At 44.5% G+C, this 26,070-nt stretch overlaps 1 protein-coding gene across 1 annotated transcript; it reads right to left on the bottom strand.

Moving 5' to 3' along the window:
- On the bottom strand, nucleotides 1–25,383 carry RPL7L1 (ribosomal protein L7 like 1). Its single transcript, XM_077454763.1, has 7 exons — nucleotides 25,284–25,383; nucleotides 19,217–19,322; nucleotides 10,496–10,659; nucleotides 9,713–9,850; nucleotides 7,258–7,367; nucleotides 6,416–6,631; nucleotides 1–278 (listed from the first exon to the last, which is right to left on the bottom strand). Exons 1-6 carry the CDS (start codon nucleotides 25,295–25,297, stop codon nucleotides 6,423–6,425), a joined length of 741 nt encoding a protein of 246 aa, XP_077310889.1. The 5' UTR covers nucleotides 25,298–25,383; the 3' UTR covers nucleotides 1–278; nucleotides 6,416–6,422.
- Between the last annotated feature and the right edge of the window lie 687 nt (nucleotides 25,384–26,070).

Raw genomic sequence — 26,070 nt, 5'->3', positions numbered from 1 at the left:
TTATGTAACATTAACCATAAATTTTATTTTATGTAAAAAGTATTTACAGAGAAATAATGGAAATAGCTCCCAGAGTCCATTTCTGATCCATGTCTCCGTGATCCTTAGTTGAACGGTATTAGTCCATTTTTGACAGTTGTCACTCCGTGCCAAAAGTTGGCCAACTAGTGTCAAGCTGTATTTTGTTTTGAAATCACGTTATTAAAAGGCAACCATTGTCCATATGTTGTGCTGTTCTTCTGAAAAGCTGCCAGTAATCCACCAGTCAGAACACAAGCCTGCAAAAAATAACAACATGTTACTATGTAATAATGCATGAACTGGCCAATTACACACACTACAAGAAAGGCTCTTAATGCTGCCCACTGCAAAACAGAATCCATCTGTGAGGCTTCACTCACACATGCAGCCATAGTGTAGTAAAACCAGACAGTTGAGCCACAGTTTTACTGCCCATCTGAACGCAATCAGGGCTGTACACATGCCAAGGGCACAATGATGTGCTACCCAGCATAATACAGCATGTTCCATTCAGCAGGTGTTACCGCAGCAGAATGCAACCCATGAAAGTCTATGAGGCCACTCCACAACTGTAAGCAATGCATGCAATTACGGCACAGTGGTGCATATTTTCAGGGTTAAATCGGGCATATCAACTCCTCACTGCCTGTCAAACAATGCACATGTGAACGCACCCTTAGTCTTTCACTGTAGATTATAAAATTAAGTTGGATTGATTTGGTTTATATAAGAGCAACAACGATGCACCTCTTTCTTAGAGTTTATACATGAACTTCAGTCAATTAACGAAGAAGTATATACTAGACATGCTATACTCATACCTCAGCACCTGAAACTATTTTATTACGTGTTGATCCTGCCAGTACATTATTCATCCTTTAATAGAGCAACAGTACTAAAAACACACAGGAGGGCGCAAACACCCCCTTGTGTTCTTTTTGTAGCTTTTATTGGATTCCCCGATCTGAGGCCTGGGCATTCTTAACAAAATGTCATCCTTGTCATCCATGCCACCTATGGTATGCTGTACACCAGTGATGGCGAACCTTGGCACCCCAGATGTTTTGGAACTACATTTCCCATGATGCTCTTGCACCCTGCAGTGTAGGTGAGCATCATGGGAAATGTAGTTCCAAAACATCTGGGGTGCCAAGGTTAGCCATCACTGCTGTACACTTTGCCTCTGGCGGAGCTATGAGTGCTGAAAGCGATTGTGTGTTTTATGCTTAGAGCAACAGTACTGTTCATTCTGAAGTGAAATGGCACATCAGTGTTCTCGCACCCAGAAGTGAATGCATACACAAGTCCCGCCCACATATGAAAATGGTGTTCAAACCACACAGGCATCGTCGCGAACGTTAGCAATAATTCTAGCCCTAGACCTCCTCTAACTCAAAACATGTAACCAGTAAACAATTTAAAGCGTCGCCTATGGGGATTTTTAAGTACTGAAGTTTGGCGCCATTCCACAAGCGTTTGCAATTTTGAAGAGTGATATGTTAGGTATCCATTTACTCGGTGCAACTTTATCTTTCACATTATGCAAAAAAAGTGGGGTACCTTTACTGTTTTTTTTTTTAATTAAACTTGTTTTCCAAAAACAAAAACACACGTTTGAAAAATTGCAACGGCCGCCATTGTATTCTCTAGGGTCTCTGCTAAAAAAACATATATAACGTTTGGGGGTTCTATGTCACTTTCTAGCAAAACAATTACGATTTTTACATGCAAGAGAAATGTCAGAATTGGCCTGGGTGGCAAGTGGATAAAGGGGTTGTAACCCCTTGTTTCCACCGTGCAGACTGTTTTGCACAGAGTGGCCCCCGATCGTCGTCTTCTTCGTGTGTGCTCCCCAATTCAGCATTGGCGTCCATTGACAGAGAATGCCGGACTCTGCCCCAGCCTCGTCATTGAATTTGCTTGACAGCAGCGAGAGCCAATGGCTGCGCTGCTATCAATCTATCCAATCAAGATCCGAGAACCCCGGGCCAGAGAGGTAGAGTGTCTCCGGCGGTGAAATGAACAGGCTCAGGTGAGTAAAACAATTTTGATATGCGTTAGTAAAACCGCATATCACCACAATTATTTTGTGCATCCAGGTGGATTATACCCTTTTTAATTTTCTGGACAAATTGGTCTTTAATTTGGTGGTAAATTATAATGGATATTTCTGGATTTTCTTTTATTTATTATAGGAAAACTGACCCAAAAAAACTACATTGTTTAAAATGTAGCTGTATATTTCTTGTTACCACCATAACCTACCACCAAAGAACAACCCAAAATAAATTCTCCTGCTACGGACAATCGCAGCAATAGCACATGCGTATGTTCGTTGTTGTATGTACCCGAAGTACAGCCCAAAAACAATAGTGCACATTTTGTTTTCTTTTTATCCTACTTAAAACACACCGACATGGATACGAATTTAAAAAAAAAAAAAAAAAAAAAACACAACACACACACACACCCCAACAATATACTGACCATAACCCAAACACTAACACTGACCTAGATAAAACCGCGATCTAGCCAATCCGACAGCACACATTTACCCCAATTACCAGCGCAGCCCCGTTAGGACCGGGCAGTACAGCATCAGCAGCGCACATCAGTGGAGAAAAAAATTACCATATTTATCAGCGTATAACATGCACCCTCCCCCCCCCCTAAAATCAGGTGAAATCGTGTGTGCGTGTTAGAAGTCAAATGGCTGCCTCGGAGGGAACGAGCGCTGCTGAAATAGACAGAGCCGAATCTCGTGTGTAGGCGACTCCGCTCACAGTCACAGCCAGTCCCACCTCCTAGCATTGATGTCCCACCATTGGACTGGTGTTATGTCCATCATAGGAGCCGGGCCAAAGGGTGGGACTGCAAGCCGAATACACAGGAGATCTGGCTCTGTCTATGTGGGCAATAAAAAGGCTGCAGATGGGCACTGATCAGGCTGCAGTGATGGGCAAGGCTGCAGATGGGCATTGACTCTTATTTTGCTTCAAAATTCTTTAAAATTTAAGTTTACAGAGGTTTAGAAGGGAAACTGATAAAAAAAAAATATGTTTTTCCCTCAAAATGTTCAGTTTTGTTTTTAAATCTTTTTCTAAATTTTCAGTATTGAAGTGGTTAAGCTATTATAGCAATATTTTATATATTTTTTACTCTTAGAAAAGTTAAAGTAATATGAACACAAAGTGACTGTTGTAATATCCATGGCAGTGTTATTCGGTTTCTCCCAACTCGGCTACTTTTGTTTGACAGTTTGGTCCATTAGGGGAGGTGGAAATATAACAAATCTAATATCAGGAACAACAGGTAATAAAATACATTACATGGTAGACTCAGAAAAACAAAAAAACGGCTGTGTTAATGCCATTGACAGACTGCATCAGAAAAAAATTTTTTGATCAGAAACTCCTCAGTCTCATTTATTTTAAATTTGTGCAATTTCACTCAAAGGAAACATTTTAGCAAGCTATTTTTTTTCCATACAAATATTAATAGGCAATATTTCACTATAATATACTTTTTTTGCCTTAGAATAATAAAATCTGTTAAAACTACTTTTTGCTGCATTCAAGCCCCATTACAAAAGGTTTCTATTTTTCCCCCAAAAAAAAAATTAAATTCACAATTTGGTGCTTATTTCAAAGCAAAAAAAAAAAAAACACAACAAGTGGAGCTTGGCGTTAGAGAGAGATCTGCTGTTCCTAGTGATGAGGAACAGCAATCTGTCTCCTCCTACAGTCAGCCCAGCCCCAGTAAAGTTAGAAACACCTCCCAGGGAACACACTTAACCCGTTGACCACCCCGTAGTGTTAACCCCTTCAATGGCAGTCACATTTACACAGTAATCAGTGGATAGTTTTAGCTCTGATCACTGCATAAATGTCAATGGTCCCAAATAAGTGTCCGATCTGTCTGCCGCAATGTCGCAGTCCCATCAAAAATCGCAGATCACCGTAAACATATATATTTTTTTAAAGCCATTAATCTATCCCATATTTTGTAGACGCTATACATTTTGTTAAAGTGAAATCAATAGTGTATGAAAAATAAAGAAAATCATTAGCAAAATATTGCATTAAATTAGAAATACGCAAAAAAATAAAACATGTACTAATTAAAGAGGAAGTAAACCCTGATGAGTTTACGTCCTCTTTCATTTCCTGCAAAGGCAAAGCATAATGGACTACTATGCATCGCATAGTAGCCCATTATGTGTCACTTACCTGACACAGGAGCCAGCGAAGTCGTCGCTGTCCCCTGTAGTCCGGCACATCCATCTTCTCGGTGGGGTCTCGCAGCTCCGCCGCTGTCATTCGGCGAAGCCGCGATGACGTCACTCCCGCGCATGCGCACAGGAGCCGACACGCGCGGCAGCTCCATCGCTGGAAATGCCGCGTTCAGTGCGCCTGCGCGCCGCTGTCTACAGCGCATGCGCCGTAGACAGCGGTGCCTGTCTTCGGGCAAATATCTCCTAAACCGTTTAGGAGATATTTCTTGGACCTACAGGTAAGCCTTAATCTAGGCTTACCTGTAGGTCAAAGTGTGTTGTAAGGGTTTACAACCACTTTAAAGTGCAATAAGTGCCATGAATTGTGAAAAACCTAAAATTCAGCTAGAGATGAATTTCAAGCATAAATACCAGTGCAATATATAAAAAGGGACTGACACACGCTACTGTGCATGCACAAACACTATCTGGCCATTTACAAGGGATTTGTTTGGATCAATGTATCTGCCTGCATTCTACTAATCAGATGTAAGTGCATTATTATTTTTTTTTATAAAATTCAAAGCTGATACAGTATTACACTAAGTCGAATCTTTTGTTCCATATATACTTCAGCTAGCGGATCTACTAATGTTTTTTTTGCCACTACTTCCTGGTCTGTCGAGAGCCTTCTGGTTTACCAATTAAGGACTCTAGGCTTTTCTTCAGTGGATCAGTGATCCAGTCAAGCACTGTATGACCTCCCCGAGTAAGGCCCCATACACACTATTAGATTTTTGTCTTGAGATTTACCAAAACCATATAATATGAGGTCAAAACCTTAAGGCTGCATTCACACCTGAGCGTTTCAAAGTTGCGCATTTTTACCGCGATTTTGTACAGGTCCCCAATGTAAAAAAGCAGAAAACCACCTGTAATCTCCCACGAAAACGCTCATGTTTCTTTTTGAGCTTAAGGCGTTTTTCAGGCATTTTTTCTTCAGGTGACAAAACGCTTAGACGTGAACAGGTGCCATTGAAATTAATGGGATTTTGCTTGTTGGGCGTTTTAGGAGCTTTCTGGTAAGCCTCCATTTTTACTTTGGTGATGGGTGTCACAAAGCTGGGTGTTTGATCATCATTTAAACACGTTCCATACGATTTTTCTGCAGAGATCTGCACCCTTTGTATATATTGCACTGGTGTGTATGCGTGAAATTCATCTCTAGCTTAATTTTAGGTTTTGCACAATTGATGGCATTTATTGCACTTTAATTAGTATATGTTTTATTTTTTGCATATTTCTTTTTTATGCAATATTTTGCTAATGATTTTCTATATTGTTCATACACTAGTGATTGCACTGAATGCACTTTAGTAATCTTTGCACCTCTTATATGCATTGTGTTAAATATTGCAAGCATATTTTCAGCGCTGCACTTCTTGTTTACATATTGTTTGTGCCTGGTATCTGGGTTATAGTGCACAGCTGCGGTTTTGTTTTAGTTTCTAAGCGCAGATACAATTTTTACACTCAACTTAAACTTTTGCGCAATCAATATACACTTATTGCGATTTTTTTTTTGTTTTTACCAATAATATGTGGAAGAATATATATTGGCCTAAACTGATGAAGAAATTTGTTTTTTTCCTTTTTTTTGGGGGGGGGGGGGGGGGGATATTTATTAAAGCAATAAAAAAAAATTGTATATTGCTTTTTCAAAATTGTCGCTATTTTTTTTGTTTATAGCGCAAAAAATAAAAACCACAGGAGGTGATCAAATAACACCAAAATAAAAGTTCTATTGGAGGGGAAAGAGGGATGTCAATTGTGTTTGGGTACACCATCGCACGGCACCGCAATTGTCAGTTAAAACGATGCAGTGCTGTATCGCAAATGGCCTCGTCATTAAGGGGGAAAATCTTCTGGTCTGTAAGTGGTTAATGCCGACAATGCTTTGCTTTGACAAATTTAAAGTGGGTCTATGACAACAGACAAAAGTCAGTCAATTCAGCACATATCTGAATTACTAAGTATTTGTCTACTTCCTTCTAGCCATATACTATTGAAAGTTGCTCTATCCTCCATAATTTCACTCAAAGGAAGTCCTTAAACAGAAGTAGATGTCTCAAAGTCAGCTGTGAAATGATTTGTCTCAGTCCATGTGGTTATGCTTCTTACCTTTGTTTTAATTAAGCTTCCGAATCAGATCATTAATGGCATCTCCTCTATGTCCAGGATCCCCCACCTCAGACAGATAGCCCTTCCTGTTAATACCTGCATGCCTAGCAATTGACAGGACGAAGGGGCATAAGAACTTATTGACTTCCATAAAGTGCTCTCCTGTAGAGTACAGTTCATGAATCAGATCTTCCAAACAGATTATCTCAAACTTTCCTGAAAAGAGACAAACAAACATGAGAGAGAGAAAAAAAAAAAAAAAAAAAAAAAAAAAAAAAGAACACAGAGGTCTTGCACGGAGGGTCTTTCATATTAAAAATGGGTTCTTTTGTTCTTTTTAAATTTGCTCTTTGCAGTGACAGGAAACGGAGTGGAATCAGATCTGCTGCTGTAGAGCAAAACTTCCTGTTATCTAGACCAGTCACTGCTGCTCCCTCCATGTGCATAGTGACTGGTCTTGCCCACTAACGTAGCTTTCTGCAGGCAGCCTGTAGTGGGTGGATGTGATGGGTCCCTCCCACAGCACAGTGACCATGCCACTGCTGTGGGTGTCACGTAATAACTGGGTTTGCAAAGGCATTTGGTGCACATGCGGTGGCTGTTGAATATATTTAAATGAAAGTATTTGTGCATGGTGTTCAGCTTTAAAAGCAAAACGTGTATTACTTGGTATTAGATAAATGTACCTCATAAAACTCTGTGCAAATACATATAAATGACTAAAAGCCCCCTACTAAACAGAATATTCCATTTAATTTATTGAACAGAATGATGTGCTGTAGACTTGGCAGCAGCAAAAAAATAAAAAAAACATTTTTTAACAGTCTGATAAGGTTGATTACCTAGCGCCTCTTCAATCATAGTATTGTCTGTAAGGGCAACTTTTTTTCCATTTACTCTACCCTGTCCACGTTTCAAGATGAGCTCACGCACAGACTTTAGGTTCGGGAAACTGAAAAAAAAAAAAAAAAAAAGAAGAAGGAGAGAAGAAAAAATTTAAATCCAGAGAAACTATCAACAAACTTCTTCAGACAGAAACATGGAAACACTTGAGCTGTCCATGCATCCATAGATTTCTTTTAGTCAGCCAGGAGGCTGAACAAAAGACAACAGATTCAGATACCACGACTAAAGTTTAGGCCTCATGTACACTGCTGCTGGTAAACAGACGTTTAGGAGCAGCTGGGCGTTTTTTCAGCTGCCCCTGAACTCTTCTAGGTTATCTTATCACTACATGTACAGGGGGGTAATTTCTAGGCAGTTGAGTTCAGAAGCATTTTTTGGAAAGCAAAAACAAAAAAAAACAAACAAATAAATGCGTTCAGGACGGATGGTCAGAGGCATTTGAAACACTAAATGTCTTTAACAGCTTGTAAATATGTTTAAGCCCGATAACTTGCTTACTTATGTTGGTATTAACAAGAAGAGTTAAAAAAAAAAAAAAAAAGCGAGCAAACACTCTTAAGTATTTAATTATCAAGTTATTTTGCCCCTTAGCCAAAATGTAAAAAACTGAGACCCTGAAAAACCTGCAGGAACCACAAAGAGCCCATACCTAAACCACCTTACCTGTCTTAGGCTAGGTCAGGTTCACCATAAATCCCACTTAGCGTATTTATCAGCGTATAACACGCACTTTTTTCCCCTTAAAATCAGGGGAAAATCGTGGGTGCGTGTTATACACCGACCCCCTGCCAATTGTGAGGTTTTCTGTGGCTTTCGGCTATTTCCGGTGCCACTCAGCAGCTTTTGGAAAGCCATAAGCTGCCGAGCTACACAGGACATCCGCTCTGTATCTCAGCGATGCCATTTCAAAAACGGCAAGCCTACAACAACACTGACAAGGCTGCAAATGACTGACAAGGCTGCAATGCAAGGCTGCAAATGACACCGACAATGCTGCATTGATGGGCATTTAAATGTAAGTTTTTTGCCTTAAAATTCCCTCCTAAACTTGGGGTGCGTGTTATACACCGATAAATACGGTGCTTGCATTTCCTAGGCTCCAACACCCTCTTTATTCACCCCTAATAAGCCACCTACTTATCTGTCCCTGCTGTGTGGCAATGCTCAGCGCCAAACAACCTTTTCTCAAAAATCTTTACCTTTGGGTCTGGTTTAGCTTGTGCACACACACTTTCATCTCCATTTATTCCAATGGGAAGTTTGTCAGACTACAAATCTTGACAGCAGGGACAGGCAAGGCAAGTCTGACTTGTCAATGGTGATGGAGGGCATCAGAGCCCCTGAACTTACATTTTAACACTGAGCAAATTAAAAAAAAAACAAAAAAAAAAAAAACGTAAAAGTAGGTACTGTCCATAGAATATTATCAAATTTTCTAACCTAGTTAAAAATCGAATTGGCTACCAAGGGCAGAGGAGCCAAGTGTACAAATAACCATATATATGTAAATGAAAGTGTTACCAAACACAGAACCCACATTTACTATATCTGGTCTCCCACGGTATACAGAATATGCAAATGCCATTATTTTAGTAACTATAAATGGCTAAATACCTTTTCTCATTAGCAGTCTTTTGACTTCTATCAGTGCCTGGTCAAGGGCTCATGCACACTGGACAGTTTTACAGCTGCTAAACGCCCCTCCCTGTTTGTCTGTGTCCATGCAAACAAAAACTTTCAGGGGCATTTAGAGGCATAAGCGGTTAGGGGCAGTGGAAAAAAAAAAAAAAAAATATACAGAAAATAAAAACAGTCAGCCTGTGAGTCCAGGAGCAGAGGCTGTTGAGCTGTAAAAATGAAAAAACTGCCAAAAAAAACGCTGCTAAACGCTGGAACAAGCATCTAGCCACTTTTTGCACTTTTAGATTACAGGGAGTGTCTAAAAATAATGGCATTCAAAAACAGGACTAACAGCGCATTTTTAATGCTGCTTTTTACTGACAGGTGTTTTTTTTTTTTTTTTTTAATGTCGTGTGCATGCCTAAAGCTTGTAGCAGGAGTTTTCATACTGCACTTGGTGTCCTCTGTCTGGACAGCTCTAATTGGCCCTGTGCTGAACACATGCACTCGCCCAAGAAAATAAATAAATAGAAAAAAAAAAAAAAACTCTCTAGCAATGCACACCAAACTGAGCACGTGCAGCCTGACTAGCTACTCTGTCTTACCTGGACATGTTTTGGGGACAATGCAAGGAGGGGAGGAGCTGTAATGCACAGGATTAATCCCTTAGGTTCCACATAGTAGAACAAGCATGCTTTACTGCATAAAAAGACTGATTTTACTGTTGTGGGTTTAGTAACACCAACTATAAACCAGGTAGCTAATACTTACCCCCATGCAACATATGGTTCAATGAACTGTAGCATCTTCAAAGTTTCTGCTGTTATCTTCACAAACGACCCTGAGAAAATTTTGCCCAAGCGAAAAGTCTTCAAGATTTGCATCACTTGCTGGCTAACTCCTTCAATGCTGAAAGCCGAGAAAAAAAAACAAAAAAAAAAAACAAAAAAAAAAAAAAAAAAAACATTAAATTAAGATGAAGAAAAACAATATGCACGCAGAATATATATAAAAATGCCTCAAGATGCAAGAAGTGATTTTGATCTCCTGTTGTCCTCATCAACAGCTCTGGGGCCGCCACTGACGATAGCGATCCAAATCCGGGCATTTCCCAATTTTGTGATCAGTGTGTCAGCTATCACTTACTGATCACATAAAGGCTTTATTGAAAAAAGGGTGGCAAGGTTTATCTGTTGTACAGGACATCAGGGATGGGGTCCCGGATGGGAGATATGTTAGCAGTTTTCCCAGAATTGCTAAGTCCTTAGATGAAACCCACAATTTAGAGGCTTGGAGAGATCTTAGGTAGAAAATAGTCTTCAACCCTGACTACGAGTACTTTGAACCTGAAAGGGTTAAAGGGGTTGTAAACCCTTGTGTTTTTTTTACCTTAATGCATCCTGAAACACATAACATGTTCCCAAAAGGTGAACCCAAACATATTAAAGGGGATATGTGCAAAACTGACAAAAATAGCAAACTATCATTTCATTTTACATGAGGAAAAAAGAAAAATGCTTACAAAAGATACAACTAAACAAAGCAGTGACTTACTCTGTAATTCGGACAACAAATGCAAGTTTGTGTTTCTCCAAGCTGGGAACTTTCTTCCGGTACACCTCCATCCTCCGCAACCTACAGTCATCTCTCATTTTTCTTCTAGAGTTCCGGACAAACGTCTCTAGTCTTTTAAATTTTATTTGCTTTCCAGGCTGAAGCTGAGGTAAAAAAAATAATCCAATGAAACAAATATGGCATGAAGAATATGAATAATCTGTTCTTCAAGCACAGGAAACCGAGTCCTAAAATGCATTCTGCCTTTATGCTGACACCAATGCATTCTACAATGGATCATGGAACCTCAATCTAATAAGAGGTGTACCAAATGTGATAGTAAAATATAGTACATGCACTGGGGACATATCTTACAAATCAATATTTCTAAAAGCAAAGGGTTGCAAACTGTGGGTGGCCTATGTTTCACAAGCCTCCAGGGCTCCCCTTCGGACAATGGGCGATAGCCTAGGTGCCTATGCCACATCATATGGAACCTTAACCCCTTGCCGCTGGCCATACGAAAATATGTGGCCTTTCGGCACCTGGTCCTTAATGCAGAGGGAACGCATATTTGCTTCCTATACACCTGTTTCAAGAGCGTGCACGCTACTGTTTGCCTAACCAAAATCTTTCAGACCACATGACCGTCAATCAAGGTGGTCATGGGATCTTAAGCTGCGCCCACCTCCCAACATCATAAACCTCTTTAAGGGTTAGGTGGCGCCGGTGCTAAGAGGCTAAAGCAAGCTTGTCATTATCTGTAGCCTTTTTCCAGGTCACGGTATTGCCAAGAGTAGATCGTCACATTCAACTGGACTTGTTTTGCAATGCTGAAGACCTTTCATAGCTTAAAAGGATAAGTTGGAGGAAAAAAAGAAAAATAAAAAACTGCATTTAGTATTTTTTTTGTTTCTGGAGCCTCTAAAGTATTGCCCCAGCAAGCAGCAGGTCGCTGATGCCATGCAGGTCTCCTGCAGACCGACAGTGTATCTGTTGTGCCCTTATAGCATTTATGTGACTGCTGATTGCTCAGTTCTTGGATTCGTTCTGAGCACAGAGGGGTGACTGACATATGCTCACTGGTGCGTCAGGCAAGAGTGGCTGGCTCAGCTATTTCAGCCGACAGCGGGCAAATGCACACCTGTGACCCACATGAGAAGAATGGCCAAACAAGCTTTGGCCATACTTCTCCTTTGAAGGGAAATCGGAAATATTTTGAAAAAAGTGAAATGCACATTTTGAACAAAAAAAAAAGACTAAGTTAGACTTACCGGTGACGGTATTTCTAAGAGCCTTTCAGGACAACCCCGGAGAGAGTGTAGCTCCACCTTGTCATTAGGAAACACATGCCCACTTTAAAAACACCTCCTCTTCCTCCATGGCTTCAGTTATTGTGGCCTTCCGGAAAACAAAGCACAGAAAGCACAACACCATGGTAGAACTTAATACATTTACTAAGCATAACCTAGGGAGGGAAGTAACGGTTGTCCTGAAAGGCTCTTAGAAATACCGTCACCGGTAAGTCTAACTTAGTCTTTCTCAAATCGCCTTTCAGGACAACCCCGGAGAGGATAACCGAGAAACTTACCCTAGGGCAGGACTACTGCCTGCAGTACCTTCCTGCCGAAGGCCTGATCTGCCGCAGACAGTAGATCTAACCGGTAGTGCCGGAGAAATGTCGAATAACTGGACCAAGTGGCAGCCTTGCAGATTTGTTCACGCGTTGCACCGGCCCTTTCAGCCCAGGAAACTGCCGTGGATCTAGTAGAGTGAGCAGCAATACCTGAGGGAGGCATTTCTCCTTTTGCTTTATAGGCTTCTGTTATAGCCTGCTTAAGCCACCTACCCAGCGTACTCTTAGAAGCTTTCTCCCCCTTGCGTGATCCAGAAAAATATCACAAAAAGGGCGTTTGATCTTCTAAAATTTTTAGTCATATTCAGAAACTGCAATAGACACCTTCTCACATCCAATGTGTGAAAAACTTCCTCTCCTGCATTCGCTGGGGTTGCAGAGAATGTAGGTAGCACTATTTCCTGTGATCGATGAAAAGCTGAGGATACTTTCGGTAGGAATGCTGGATCAGTCCTCAGTACCACCCTGTCCTGATAAACTCTAAGGAAGGGTTCTGTAATAGCTAGAGCTTGGAGCTCGCTGACTCTCCTGGCCGAGGTGATGGCCACCAAAAAGCTTGTTTTTAAAACCACCTTCTGTAAAGAAGCTTCTTGTAAGGGTTCAAACGGTGCTCCCGAGAGACCCTGTAAAGCTGTAGACAAATCCCAACTGGGAAAGTCTTTAAGGGCTACTGGTCTACTTCGAGCAAGAGCCCTAAAAAAATCTAGAAATTAAAGTTTCTTTAGATAAAGTCTTTTCAAAGAAAACTGATAAAGGCAGCCACCTGAGTCTTCAGGCTACTGGCTGCGAGACCCTTCTCCATTCCTTCATGGAGAAACTCCAAGACTGACACCGTGCTCTTGACCTTGAGCTCTCTAGAACTACACCAGGAGTTGAACTTCTTCCAGACTTTCATGTAAATTGCCTGTGTAACTGCCTTCCTGCTAGACAGCAGGGTCTTTACTACTTTATCTGAGAGACCTTTGGCTTTTAAGAGGTCCTCTTCAGAAACCAGGCGGTTAGCTATAGAAGTTCCACCTCTGGATGATTTACTGTCCCCTGGGATAACAAATCTTTTCTGAGTGGTAACCTCCATGGGGGCTCTGAGGCTAGGTTTCGAAGACCCGCGAACCAAGGCCTTTTTGGCCAAAAAGGAGTGACTAGTATCAAGTCCGTCCCTTCTTCCCTGAATTTCCTCAGCACTAGTGGAATTAGAGGAAAGGGGGGAAAGGCGTAGCACAGCTGGTAGTGCCATGGGTGAGCAAATGCATCCAACCCTATTGCTGCATCTCCTCGGTGAAGAAAAAAGAATCTGTCCACCTTTGAGTTCTGCTGGCTGGCAAAAAGGTCTACCTGTGGAACCCCCCAAGCCTCGGAGATCATCAGGAACACTTCCTGATTCAGGCTAGCAATTTGCGCCTGCTTAGGAGGTCCGCAAACAAATTCTGAGAGCCCCTCAGATGCACTGCCGATAGTGAGGCTGTGTTCTGCTCTGCCCAGGCTAACAACAGATTGGCCAACTCCATCAAGCTCCTGCTCCTGGTTCCCCCTTGCTTCATAATGTAGGTAACCGCTGTTGTGTTGTCTTACAACACCTGGACATGGTGACCTCTCAAATTCTGCTGAAAGGCCACCAAACCCAGAAAGATCGCCTTCAACTCCCTCCAGTTGGATGATCTTTGAGCTTCCTGCTTGGACCAGACCCCCTGAGATGTCTGACCATCCAGGTGGGCCCCCCAGCCCCAGGCACTTGCGTCTGTAGTAAGGCGCTTGTCCACAGGAAAGGTCCACACCAGGCCCCTTGAGCCCTTTTCGTCCTTGACTAAATTTTTAGCTGTTTTTCCAAAGGATCCTGATGGGACCAACTTGACAGAACCTCCCTCTGAAGGGGTCTGGAATGGAACCTGGCCCACTGAACAGCCGGGATTGCTGCCGTAAGCAGGCCCAGAACTGCCATAACCGTCCTGACTGAGACTGTCTGGTTGCTCTGTATCCGCTGTACAGCTAGCTGCAACTTTTCCTGTTTTTCCAGCGGCAGGAAAACTTTCTGGAGAATCGAATTTAACGTATAGCCCAGAAATTTCATTTCCTGTGAGGGGGTGAGGATCGACTTCTCTAAATTTAGAAGCCACCCCAGGCCCTCGAGGTGAGACTGGGCCCTCTGGAGATTGACTAGGACCTGCTCCCTGGAGTCCGCAAAAAACAAAAGGTCGTCCAAATAAGGGACGACTGGAATCCCCTTCAATTTCAGGGGCTCCAAAGCCTCTGCCATAATCTTTGTGAAGACCCTGGGAGAGGACGAGAGTCCGAATGGCAGAGCTCTGAATTGGAGGTGCCATACCGAACTCCCCACCTTCAATGCTAGGCGCAGGAACTGCTGCGATGCCTGATGAATGGGTATATGTAGGTAGGCATCCGTTAGATCCAGGGATGCCATGAAGCATTCTGGGGTCAACAACTTTGTGATGGAAAAAATTGTATCCATCCTGAAATGTTTGTACCGAATGAACCTGTTCAGAACTTTCAGATTCAGGATTAAACGGTAATTCCCTGAGGGTTTTTTCACCAGAAAAATATGTGAATAAAAACCCCTGCCCTGCTGGTTTACTGGGACTTGAATCAGAACCTCTTGCTGTATCAGCTCCTGTAACAAAAGCTTCATTGCAGAGGCCTTCTCCTGATCCCTAGGCAATGCTGTCACATAAAACCTGCTCAGGGGTGGTTCTGAAAATTCCAACCTGTACCCCTGATCGACAATACTCTTCACAAACAGATTTGGAGACAGCCTGTCCCATTGTTCGTGAAAAGCTGACAGTCTCCCCCCCACTGGGGAGATATTGTCACTTGCTCTTAGGGGACTGCTCTGGGGGAGATCTAAAGAGGACTCCACCCTTGCCTTTGCCCTTCTGTGAACCCCATCTGCTCTTGCGATCCTGGTCTTTTTTTATGGGACTGCTGAAAAGCACGAAAATTCTTTTTGGCAACCTGCTTTTTCTTAGCTGGAAAAGCCTTCTTTTTATCGGCTGTCCTATCCAGCACAGACTCTAAATCGGGTCCAAAGAGAAAGTCACCCGAGAAGGGCAGACCACACAGCTTGACCTTAGAAGCAGTGTCCCCAGACCATGTTTTCAGCCAAACTGCTCTCCTGGCTGAATTTACAAGAGCCGAAAGACCTGGCGGCCAGTTTAACCGATTCTGCTGATGCATCCTCCATATATTTGACTGCTTTCAGGATCAGTGGAAAGGACTCTAAGAGATCCTTGCGGGGTGTCCCTGCTTCAATATGGCTCTTCAGCTTCTCTACCCAACATTCCAGATTCCTGGCCACTACCGTAGCTGCCATAGCTGGCTTTAGACTGACTGACGCAGCATCCCAAGCCTTTTTAAGGATGGAGTCAGTTTTTTGTCCATTGGGTCTTTAACCACTTCAGATCCGCGCTATTGCCAAATGACGGCATTAGCGCGGACCTACATTTCCGGGACTACGTCTATTGACGTAGTCCCGGTTACGAGCGGCCGGCGCGCTCTGTGATCGGCGAGTCCGTGAGACTCGCCTGATCACCGATCCGTGTAAGGGGTCGATCCCGACCCCTTATCACGTGATCAGCTGTCAGCCAATGACAGCTGATCATGTGATAGAACGGAGCCGGTAATCGGCTATTATTCCTCCTCGCGCTGACAGCGCGAGGAGAGAAAAAAAAAGCCGATCACCGGCGGCCGTGATCGGGACATCAGTCCCGATCACGGCCATCAATACAAGGGACCACCTGCCACCTGCCTCCCGCAGTGCCATCCTGAAGTAAAATAAAAGAAAAAGTAAGTGCCCCGTCAGTGCCCACAGTGCCACCCACAGTGCCACCCAATCTGCCTCAAAGGTGCTGCACCCCAGTGCCGCCCATCAGTGCCCAGCAGTGCCGCCCATCAGTGCCGCCTATCAGAGCCACCTATCAGTGCCACCTATCAGTGCCCATCAGTGGTACCTATCAGTGCCCATCCGTGCCACCCATCCGTGCCATCTTATCTGTGCCCATCTTTGCCCATCAGTGCCGCCTTATCTGTGCCCATCGGTGCCGCCTTATCTGTGCCTATTAGTGCCGCCTTAACTATGCCTATCAGTGCCCACCAGTGCAGCCCATCAGTGCCCACCAATGCAGCCCATCAGTGCCCACCAATGCAGCCCATCAGTGCCCACCAATGCAGCCCATCAGTGCCCACCAATGCAGCCCATCAGTGCCCACCAATGCAGCCCATCAGTGCCCACCAATGCAGCCCATCAGTGCCCACCAATGCAGCCCATCAGTGCCCACCAATGCAGCCCATCAGTGCCCACCAATGCAGCCCATCAGTGCCCACCAATGCAGCCCATCAGTGCCCACCAATGCAGCCCATCAGTGCCCACCAATGCAGCCCATCAGTGCCCACCAATGCAGCCCATCAGTGCCCACCAATGCAGCCCATCAGTGCCCACCAATGCAGCCCATCAGTGCCCACCAATGCAGCCCATCAGTGCCCACCAATGCAGCCCATCAGTGCCCACCAATGCAGCCCATCAGTGCCCACCAATGCAGCCCATCAGTGCCCACCAATGCAGCCCATCAGTGCCCACCAATGCAGCCCATCAGTGCCCACCAATGCAGCCCATCAGTGCCGCCTAATCAGCGCACTTCAATGAAGGAGAAAAATGAACCGTTTGCAAAATTTTATAACAAACTATTAAAACATGATTTTTTTTTTTTTGTTTAGCAAAAAATAAAACTCCGAGCTGTAGCTAAATACCACCAAAAGAAAGCTCTATTTGTGGGAAAAAAATGATAAAAATTTCATTTGGGTACAGTGTTGTATGCCCGCGCAATTGTCACTCAAAGTGCATCAGCGCTGAAAGCTGAAAATTGGTCTGGGACTGAGGGGGGTTTAAGTGCCCAGTAAGCAAGTGGTTAAGGATCCCCATATCCTCAAAGGCTAGATCCGTTCGTCTGGATACCTGCAAGAAAGCTGCATAGACTCTGGGTTTTTTGTTCCAAACCTCTGAGTCTTTATCTTCGAAGGGAAACCTTCTCTTGAGAGCTTTAGAGAAGAAAGGGGCTTTTTCTGGGTCCTTCCACTCCTTTCTCACTGAATCTGAGAGAACCCTGTGGACTGGAAAAACTCTCCGTTTTGTTTCGTCCAACCCCTGGTACATTTTGTCATGAATTGACAGTTGTACTTTTTCTTCTTGAATTTCTAGAGTAGTGTAGATTGCTTTAAGAATGTCATCTACTTCCTCTAGTGATAGCTTGTATTTAGAGCCCCTGATATCTTCTTCCTCTTCCTCCTCCTCAGAATCCCTGAAGGAGATGAGTACTACCCCCTTCGTCTCCAGAATCCTTGGTCTCCACCTGTCTGGACGACGACGTCCTGGGGCTGGGCGGCAAGTTCTGAGGCTCGGTCTGTGCGGGAGGGTTTTGTATCAGGATGGACCTGACGGAACTCAAGGAGTTTGTCAGCTCTTTAACCGAAGAAAACAAATCCTTATATTGCTGGGATGTTTCCTCTTCCACCAATTCTCTGATACAATTTCTGCACATTGCCTTCTGCCATGAATCTCTGAGGGGGGGTCTTGCAAGAAGGACATTTTTTCTGACCTGGTCTAGCTTTTCCTAGTGATTTTTCCTGAAACGACATGCAGGCTTAACTCACTAAAAGCTCTCAACAACCAGTCGCTTAACACCAAGCTAGTGCAGAGACCCAACAAACAGACCACTTGTGAGACCCCAGACCTAGACTGCAAAGGGTCAGAGCGAAGTCACCTCTGACCTGCAGCGACAGGCCCCCAAGAGGGGGGAACAGACAAAGACATAGCCCAACAGTGAAGCAGAGGGTGCCAGTGCACCTTACATACCTGGGCTGGACCGGTGCTAGGGGCGCCTGTCTCCGCCATAGCTGGCTTACATTCCTCCATCGCTTGAGTAAGGCAGCTATACCAAACAGCTCCGTCATTATTTTAAATTTTCCGTCATCAGGGCCGGCCGGAAGCACGCGGTCACCTGACCCGCCCCATGATCCCTGCGTTCCAGGCATTTGAACCACAGCGCCACGCCCCCTGAGAGCGCCCGCGCATCACCGTAAACGACGCTGTCGCCGCCCGGGACTCGGCGCCGAAAACGGAGCCACGCCGCTGACCTGCAGCGACCACCTCCAGCGACAGAGCCCTCCCTGTGCTAAACCAGCGGACACCGGGCACCCGATGCCAGCACTCCGAGGGTCCTTACTCCCGTGAGATGGCGGGACCAGGAGCTCCAGGAGTCCTCTCCCACTGGAGATGCTGCTGGGGGTCAAAAGAAAAAACAACCCGTAGCAAAAGGCAAGCCTTACTCCCCTGCAGAGAGTGTAGCTCTCCCCTGGTTCAGGCACATGCTTCCTCCAAGGAGGAAACACAATAACTGAAGCCATGGAGGAAGAGGAGGTGTTTTTAAAGTGGGCATGTGTTTCCTAATGACAAGGTGGAGCTACACTCTCTCCGGGGTTGTCCTGAAAGGCGATTTGAGAGAAAAAAAAAAAAAAGAAAGAAATCTGGGGTATTTCCGAGAAGATACAAAGAGGCATGTTTAAACAGGCATGGGGACCTTTGACATCTTCTCTATATAACGCCATTGCTATATGTCTATCCTGGCTATTAGACAATTCACACGTCAGCCATGTTATGAAAAGGATTAACTGTTAGGCAGTCCTGCCACCAAAGAATGCATTTTGTATATATATTTTTGTTTCTATAGTGTTACTCTGAGCAAAAGGCTGCAAAAATGTCATTTTTGGTTTGGCAAGCAAAAACTGCATGATATTGTAACAGTCACAGACAGCTGTTAAAATGCAAGAAAAAAAAAAACACTATTATAAGACTATTACTATATGAATATCACAGTAAAATTATTATTTTAATAATATAATTTTAGTAAGGGAACCCTCTGACAAACCTAAATCTATAGGGGACATAAGTAAAGCCTTCACCAACATAGAAAAGGCTACAGGAAGATAGTGCTGTGTCAACTATATGAACATCTGCATGTTGGGCTTGAAAAATATGAACAACAATGTAACACTGTGGTTGCTATAATCCAAAGCAGATTTACCTTCCTCTTCTCTTCTAAAGCTCTCTTGGCTTCTGCGGCTTTCAGTCCTTGATACTTCTTCCGTTTCTTCAAAAGATTTTCTGGCACTCGTGGAAGCTTCCTGGGCCTTAAATACAAATAAAGCACGTCACTCTAGTCTAGTACTAAAGTTTCAGTAAAAACTGGCACATGTATCTTTCACAGATTCACATATCACACACTATTCCCAAGGCCGTTAATAACCCATTGGTACCCATGCATAGTTACATAGTAGGTAAGGTTGAATAAAGACAACAGTCCAGCCAGTTCAACACAGGTTTGTGTGCATTCATGTAGATAATAATTTCCCATATCCCTGTGTATTGTGTTCATTAAGATGTACGTTCAAAAGTCTTTTAAAATTATCCATACTTCCTGCTGACACCACAGATTGTGGAAGACAGTTCCACATCCTTACCGCCCCCCTGACCGCAAAAAAACCTCTGAGCAGTTTAAGGTTAAACCACTTCTCTTACAGTCTCGTCGTGTGGCCCTGTGTCCTCTTACACTCCCGGGGACTGAAAAGTTTCATACTTACGCTGGGATCACCATTGAGATATTTGTATATTGCTATCATGTCTCTTCTCCAAGGAGAATAAATTTAGTGCTTGTAGTCATTCCTCGTAATTGAGGTCCTCCAGTCCCCATATTACCGTATATACTCGAGTATAAGCCGAGGCGCCTAATTTTACCACAAAAAACTGAGAAAACATATTGACTCGAGTATAAGCCTAGGGTGGGAAATGCAGCAGCCACTGTAAGTGGAAAAGAGGGTCAACAATGCCCAACTGTAGCCCCACTGTGCCCATCTGCAGCCTTATGTACCTGATCTCCCGGCGCTGTGACATGCAGTCTAGTCAGCGGCCATGCAGTGTAACAAAGGCCCGCTTCCTCCTCATCTGCGACAGACACCGATTCAGTTTCCCAGTAGTGAGTCAGTGTTCCGCTTATCACGGACGAGGACAAGGAGGAGGCGGGGCTTTGTTACACTGCAAGTCACAGTGCTGGGAGATTAGGGGCATGAGGCTGCAGATGGGCACAGTGACTCGAGTATAAGCTGAGGGGGTTTTTTCAGCACAAAATAAATGTGCTGAAAAACTCGGCTTATACTTGAGTATATACGGTATGTTGCCCTTCCCAAGACTCACTCCAGATCATCCTGAGGATTTGTCACCAGAACTAGATGAAATACTCCAGATGTGGCTGAACCAGGGTTTTATAAACTGGCAAGATTATCGATTTATCTCTGGAGTAAATTCCCTGCTTAATGCATACTAAAATTCTGCTGGCTCTGCATGATATTGCTGTCAGTCTTCTACTACATGCGTAGCGTAACATGTATGAAAAACTCAAATACTACAACAGGCCGCACTTTGTGATACACAATGTTGGAAAATATGTTGCATATTAAAATTTTGACTGCATGTTTGTTAGCCCCTTCTCGCTACAGCCTCCCAGACCTTTAACGGGATTTAAATGCCAGGAGGCAGACACATGCATTACAATCATGGGACTGCTGTGATTTGCAGTCACATGATCGGAAAGTTTCCTATGGTAAATATGCATTGGGAGCTTTCCGAGACCTGTTCATTACTATGCTGGGAGCGTGTTCTCAACACAATACAGTGTTTACCTAGGGGCACATACATGCGACCACTTGGCATTAAAACCCACCGGCTGAAAGGCTGCATATATGCACGCGACCAGCACAGCACTAGTTTAAAGCGGAGTTCCACCCTAAAGTGGAACATCCGCTCATTGGAACACCCCCCCCCCAAAAGGTGCCACAGTTGGCACCTTTCGGGGGGGGGGGGGGGGGGGGGGGGGGTACAGATACCTGTCTAAGAAAGGTATTTGCACCCACTTCTGGGCATAGACTCCCATGGGAGTCTATGCCTCTTCCTGTCCTGCTGCGCTGTCTGCTGGGACACACACGGGTCCCAGAGACAGTGCGGACCATTCCCATTGCACTGCACGACTCGCGCATGCGCAATAGGGAACCGGGAAGTGACGCTGCACTGCTTCACTCCCTGATACCCTCAGTAAGAACGGCGGCGGCAGCAGCTGAGAGATCGATCTCGGCTGCCGATATCGCTGGACCCCAGGAAAGGTAAGTGTCCATTTATTAAAAGTCAGCAGCTGTAGTATTTATAGCTGCTGGCTTTTAATATTTTTTTTTTTCGTGTGGACTCCCTCTTTAACTGTGAATTTCGCAGTAATGCAGCACTGTACCCAAACTAAATTTATATAATTTTTTTTAATCACACAAATAGTGTTTTTTTTATCTTTTGTGATATAAACGAGAATTTTGAAAAGAAAACCACCCCTATATATATATATATATATATATATATGTTATAGCGCCTACAATCTATGGTATATATCCTGGGATTATTATTAATTTATTATACTACTAATGGCACCGCCATTATTAGTTATAATACTGTACACTTTTCTAATGACACTGGCTGGAAAGGGGTTAAATGTGTGCCTAACTATAGCTAATGTGTATACTGCCTTTACTACTAAAGCAGCTATTTTGATATGAAAATCGGATGGAATTTGTACGACAAGCTGTGTGACGATTTTCGGATCGTTAGTGCGGTGCTTGCAACAGCTGATTTCGCTTTTTCGTCAAACAAAAGCTGGATGTGCAGACTATAAACTTTTTGTTGGACTGACAGATCGCTCCCTCCACACAGAGTTCTGTGGTGTTTATCAACACAAATGTCTGGGCTGTAATTGTACACAGCCGATTAGCAGGTCCGGGCATGAATCATTGGTCAGGACGTGCTGACAGGCTCCTACTGTGTACAATCATGTGCGCACCCTAAACCCAAAAGTACGGTTATGTCGATATTCCTACAGAGACCACTCGCCCCATTACATTGCAGTCGGGCAGTTGCCAAGTGGATAATGCAGATCACCAATTCTTTAAAGTGGAGCTTGCATTAGTTTTAAGGCGTATCTTCCTTTATTTTTACCTGAAGATCTGGCAAGTACAACTGTTTTTTTTTTAATCACTTCGTGCCATTAGACTGTGTATATATACTACCTTGGGTTTAAGTGGTTATACAAGGATCATGGTTGAAGCTACAGCCATGATCCTGATACCGTTCTTTTCTGCTGATAATAAAAAATAAAAAAATCAAGTCGCATTCACTGTGAAGAGTGGAAAGAATGGAAGATTCCACCCCTCTTCCATGACATCAGAAACCAGGAGTGATGGAATCCTCAGTTTGTCTGATGTAAACACCTTTACTGGCTTTTACAGCATCTGATCAAACCGATCTTGGCTTGATCAGATGCTTTGGAGACCAGATGGGAGATATGGAGGTAAATGAACACGCGTGTAGGTCTACACAGGGATCGCACTTCACACATAAGCAATAATTCTAGCACCAGACCTCTTGTGCAACTCTTATCTGGTAAACTGTAAAAGCTTTTAAAGTGTTGCCTGTGGATAATTTAATGTACTACTGTAGTTTGTGGTCATTTTTTTTAAAGCAGAGTTCCGCCTATTTATTTTTTAGGTCAGCAGCTACAAATACGGCAGCTGCTGACTTTTAAAATAAGGACACTTACCTGTCCAGGGCGCCCGGGATGTCAGCACCCGAAGCTGATCTGTCCCTCGGCTCTTGGGTGCTGCCGCCATCTTCGGTAAGGGAATCAGGAAGTGAAGCCTTACTGCTTCACAGCCTGGTTTCCTACTGCGCATGCGTGACTTGTGAAAAACCGTTGAACAAATATTGCGCAACATAATATTCAAAATTGCTAGAACCACCATTTTATTCTCCAGAGCCTCTGCCTATATACACACAATGTTTCGGGGGTACTCATTTTCTAGCAAGAAAAAAAAAAAGCCAATTTTTACATGTCAGAATTGGTCTGGGGGTTTCAAGTGGTTAAAAGCCAAGCTATCCAGCAAAGGTGACAGACCGTCCATACACAGTTCTAATCACGGCCGAACCATTAATGGGCAGGCTAAATGTACCAAGCTGATCGATCAAATTTGGTACAACCAGCCTGCTTGATTCTCTCACGATTACCGCTAAAACCTGCTATAGTCACTAGCAATAATCACTGTCTTCTCCCAGCAGGGGCGGCTTCCCCTACCAGTAGCAGACTATTGCTTGGCAGGAGGGATCCCCGTCAGCACTATCTGTGTTGATGGAGGAATCCTGCGAATTTCTTTCCTGCAACCAGTGGCCATGTATGGGCTGCCTTTGAGGGTTGAGACAAACCGGTTACCACTAACAGGGGTAGTTATAGTGATCAGCTTTTATGTAAAACCTTTATCTCAAAACCAGGGTGGATAAAAATCAATGATTTTTATACGCCCTGTAAGCTGCAAAGCTTGGGGATAGGGAGGTTTACATGCAGCTCCTCTGGCAAAAACCTTCACTCCTGTAATGCGCAGTGGGCTTGTTTTTTTTTTATATTCATACTTACCTAGGTGGATGCATGTCCCCCGGCACCTCTACACTGAGAACCAAGCCACCAAACACCGCCGATGGCTCGGTTCTCTCACTTTACCGAGCGAGAGCTGCTGCCTGCCAGTCAGCGCCTCCACAGCTCAGTGCTCCAATAAGCGTGGAGTACCAGAGCAGGAGAGGGGCTCGCTGAGACTGCCAACAGTCCGGGCAGCTCGTGGCTCCAGACTTGGAAGTCGGAACGATGCGCTGCCTTGGCTGATCTGTGGGACGTCAGCAGACTTTAGATCAATCTCCGCTGATCGTGGGTCACAGGAGTGCAAAATAAATTGCACTCCTGTGACCCACAGGAGAAGCCCAGCCTAAAAGGCTCAGGCTGGACTTCTCCTTTAAAGAGGAAGTAAACCCAGATGGGTTTTATTTCCTCTTTTGCGCCCCACAAGGCCTGCAAATTAAAACCATAATGGGCTAGTATGCATACTAGACCATTATTATAATACACGATTTATATAGTGCCAACAGTTTACGCAGCGCTTTACAATGTATAGGGGGGGGGGGGGGGGGGGACAAAATTACAGTACAGTTCAATACAAAAGGTACAGGAGGGCCCTGCTCGTAGAGCTTATATTGTAAAGGGAGGGGGTGGTACAACAGGTAATAGCTGCAGAGAATGATTTGATGGGGGTGGCTCAGGGACAGTTAGGTGAGTGTGTGATACGCTTCCCTGAATAAATGAGTTTTCAGCCCATTATATGACACTTACCTGCAAACGAAGCCTGTGTCTATCTTCACCCCTTTTCCTTCCGGGGCCACGGACTCTAGCTCTGTGATTGGCTGAAGACACATGATGTCACTCCCGCGCATGCGCACGGGAGCTGTCGGTCACGGCACACTCTGGGGGAAGAAACGGCAAGGTGGTCCGTTTCCTCACAGCACATGTGCCTGTGGTGACATTGGTGCACTACAAGTGAAATATCTCCTAAACGTTGCACATTTAGGAGATATTTCCACTTCCTATAGGTAAGCCTTACTCCAGGCTTCCCTATAGCTAAACGTCAACATAAAGGGTTTACAGCCACTTTAAGGGAACAAGGGAGGCAGTTTAAATGCCCTATAACTGCATGCAGTGTACACCGTTGCTGTGTATTGGTTTGGCAGTTATGGGGTTAGAAGCAGTGAAGTGGCGCATCACCTCCTCCCTGCCTGTCAAGTGTCTCTGAAAAGCAATTTACATGCAGATCACTTTTCAGAGGTGCAACAGTCTAAACATAGGCCGACCTATTGATCAGACCCATCTGCAGCACACTCACTTGTGTCCACTGACATGACAACTAGACCTGCTGGCAGCGAATGGCAACAGGTCACACTTTTATATTGTTATCTCATAGAGCTCCCTAACAGACCGCTGTGATCCCCTTTCAGTGCCATTGTTAATGTAGATACCCCCACCCCTCCAATATATATAAATAAAACACCCCAAACGCATCGGGTCCAGTGAGAGCTAATATGTGTGACTCCATCCACGTTCCCAACCCAAGTCCCCCCTCTGCTCCTCCGCATCACAATTGTCCCCCGTACAGCAGATGACACTGGATTACGTCCCCCCACAAACTTACTCTGTCCCGTCCATGTTGTCGCTCTGTATTCTGGAAACCGGAAGCTGCACACGCACTTCCGTACACAACACGTGTTCCGGTCCGCCATCTTATGATTGGCAGAAACTGAGGCACGTGTACGTGACAAAGGCGCATGCGTAACTTACAAGCTAGCAGACAGAATAGCTGCAAAGGAAGCTTGTCAGGGCTTCAAATCTTATGTATGTAAGGAAAAAGAAGCCGCAAGAAATCAAATACAGGAATGGCCTTATTTTTATTTCACTGCCTGGGGGATGGGCAGAACACGAGATGTGGGCACCCAGCGAAAAGGTTTCAATTTCTCATTTCAGGAGGAAAAATGTCACTTTGTTTTTCTCCTTAAAGTGGTTCTTCACCCTAAAGGGGAAGTTCCGCTAGTATTATCCCTCCCCCCTCCGGTGCCACAATCAGCACCTTTCGGGGGGGAGGGGGGTGCAGTTACCTGGATAATCCAGGTATCTGCACCCACTTCCGGCCAGACCGCCGCATGGCTCCGCCCACCCCCGCATGGCTCCGCCCCCCCTTGTGTTCTGGGAAACACAGTTCCCAGAGACACAGCGGGGGACCATAAGAGAAGCGCAGCGCAACTCGCGCATGCGCAGTAGGGAACCGGGCAGTGAAGCCCTCATGCTTCACTTCCCGATTCCCTGACAGAGGATGGCGGCGGTGGCTGCAGCGAGACGAGCAATCGCTCGTTATCTGCCGCCGACATCGCTGGAACCTGGGACAGGTAAGTGTGATATTATTAAAAGTCAGCAGCTGCAATATT

The sequence above is a fragment of the Lithobates pipiens genome, unplaced genomic scaffold (genome assembly GCF_037356315.1).
Source record: "Lithobates pipiens isolate NorthernLeopardFrog02 unplaced genomic scaffold, aLitPip1_a1.2 Scaffold_25, whole genome shotgun sequence".
NCBI classification, from domain to species: Eukaryota; Metazoa; Chordata; class Amphibia; order Anura; family Ranidae; genus Lithobates; species Lithobates pipiens.
Note: the sequence above shows the minus strand (reverse complement) of the source record. Positions and strands in the feature narration are given on the sequence as shown.

What these genes read in the sequence shown, in the direction of transcription:
- RPL7L1 (XM_077454763.1), bottom strand. An exon ending in TTTGTTGTCCGAATTACAGA is followed by an intron (nt 9,851 to 10,495) that starts GTAAGTCACTGC and finishes CTCGGCTTTCAG; the next exon opens with CATTGAAGGAGTTAGCCAGC. An exon ending in GAACCATATGTTGCATGGGG is followed by an intron (nt 7,368 to 9,712) that starts GTAAGTATTAGC and finishes TTTTTTTTTCAG; the next exon opens with TTTCCCGAACCTAAAGTCTG.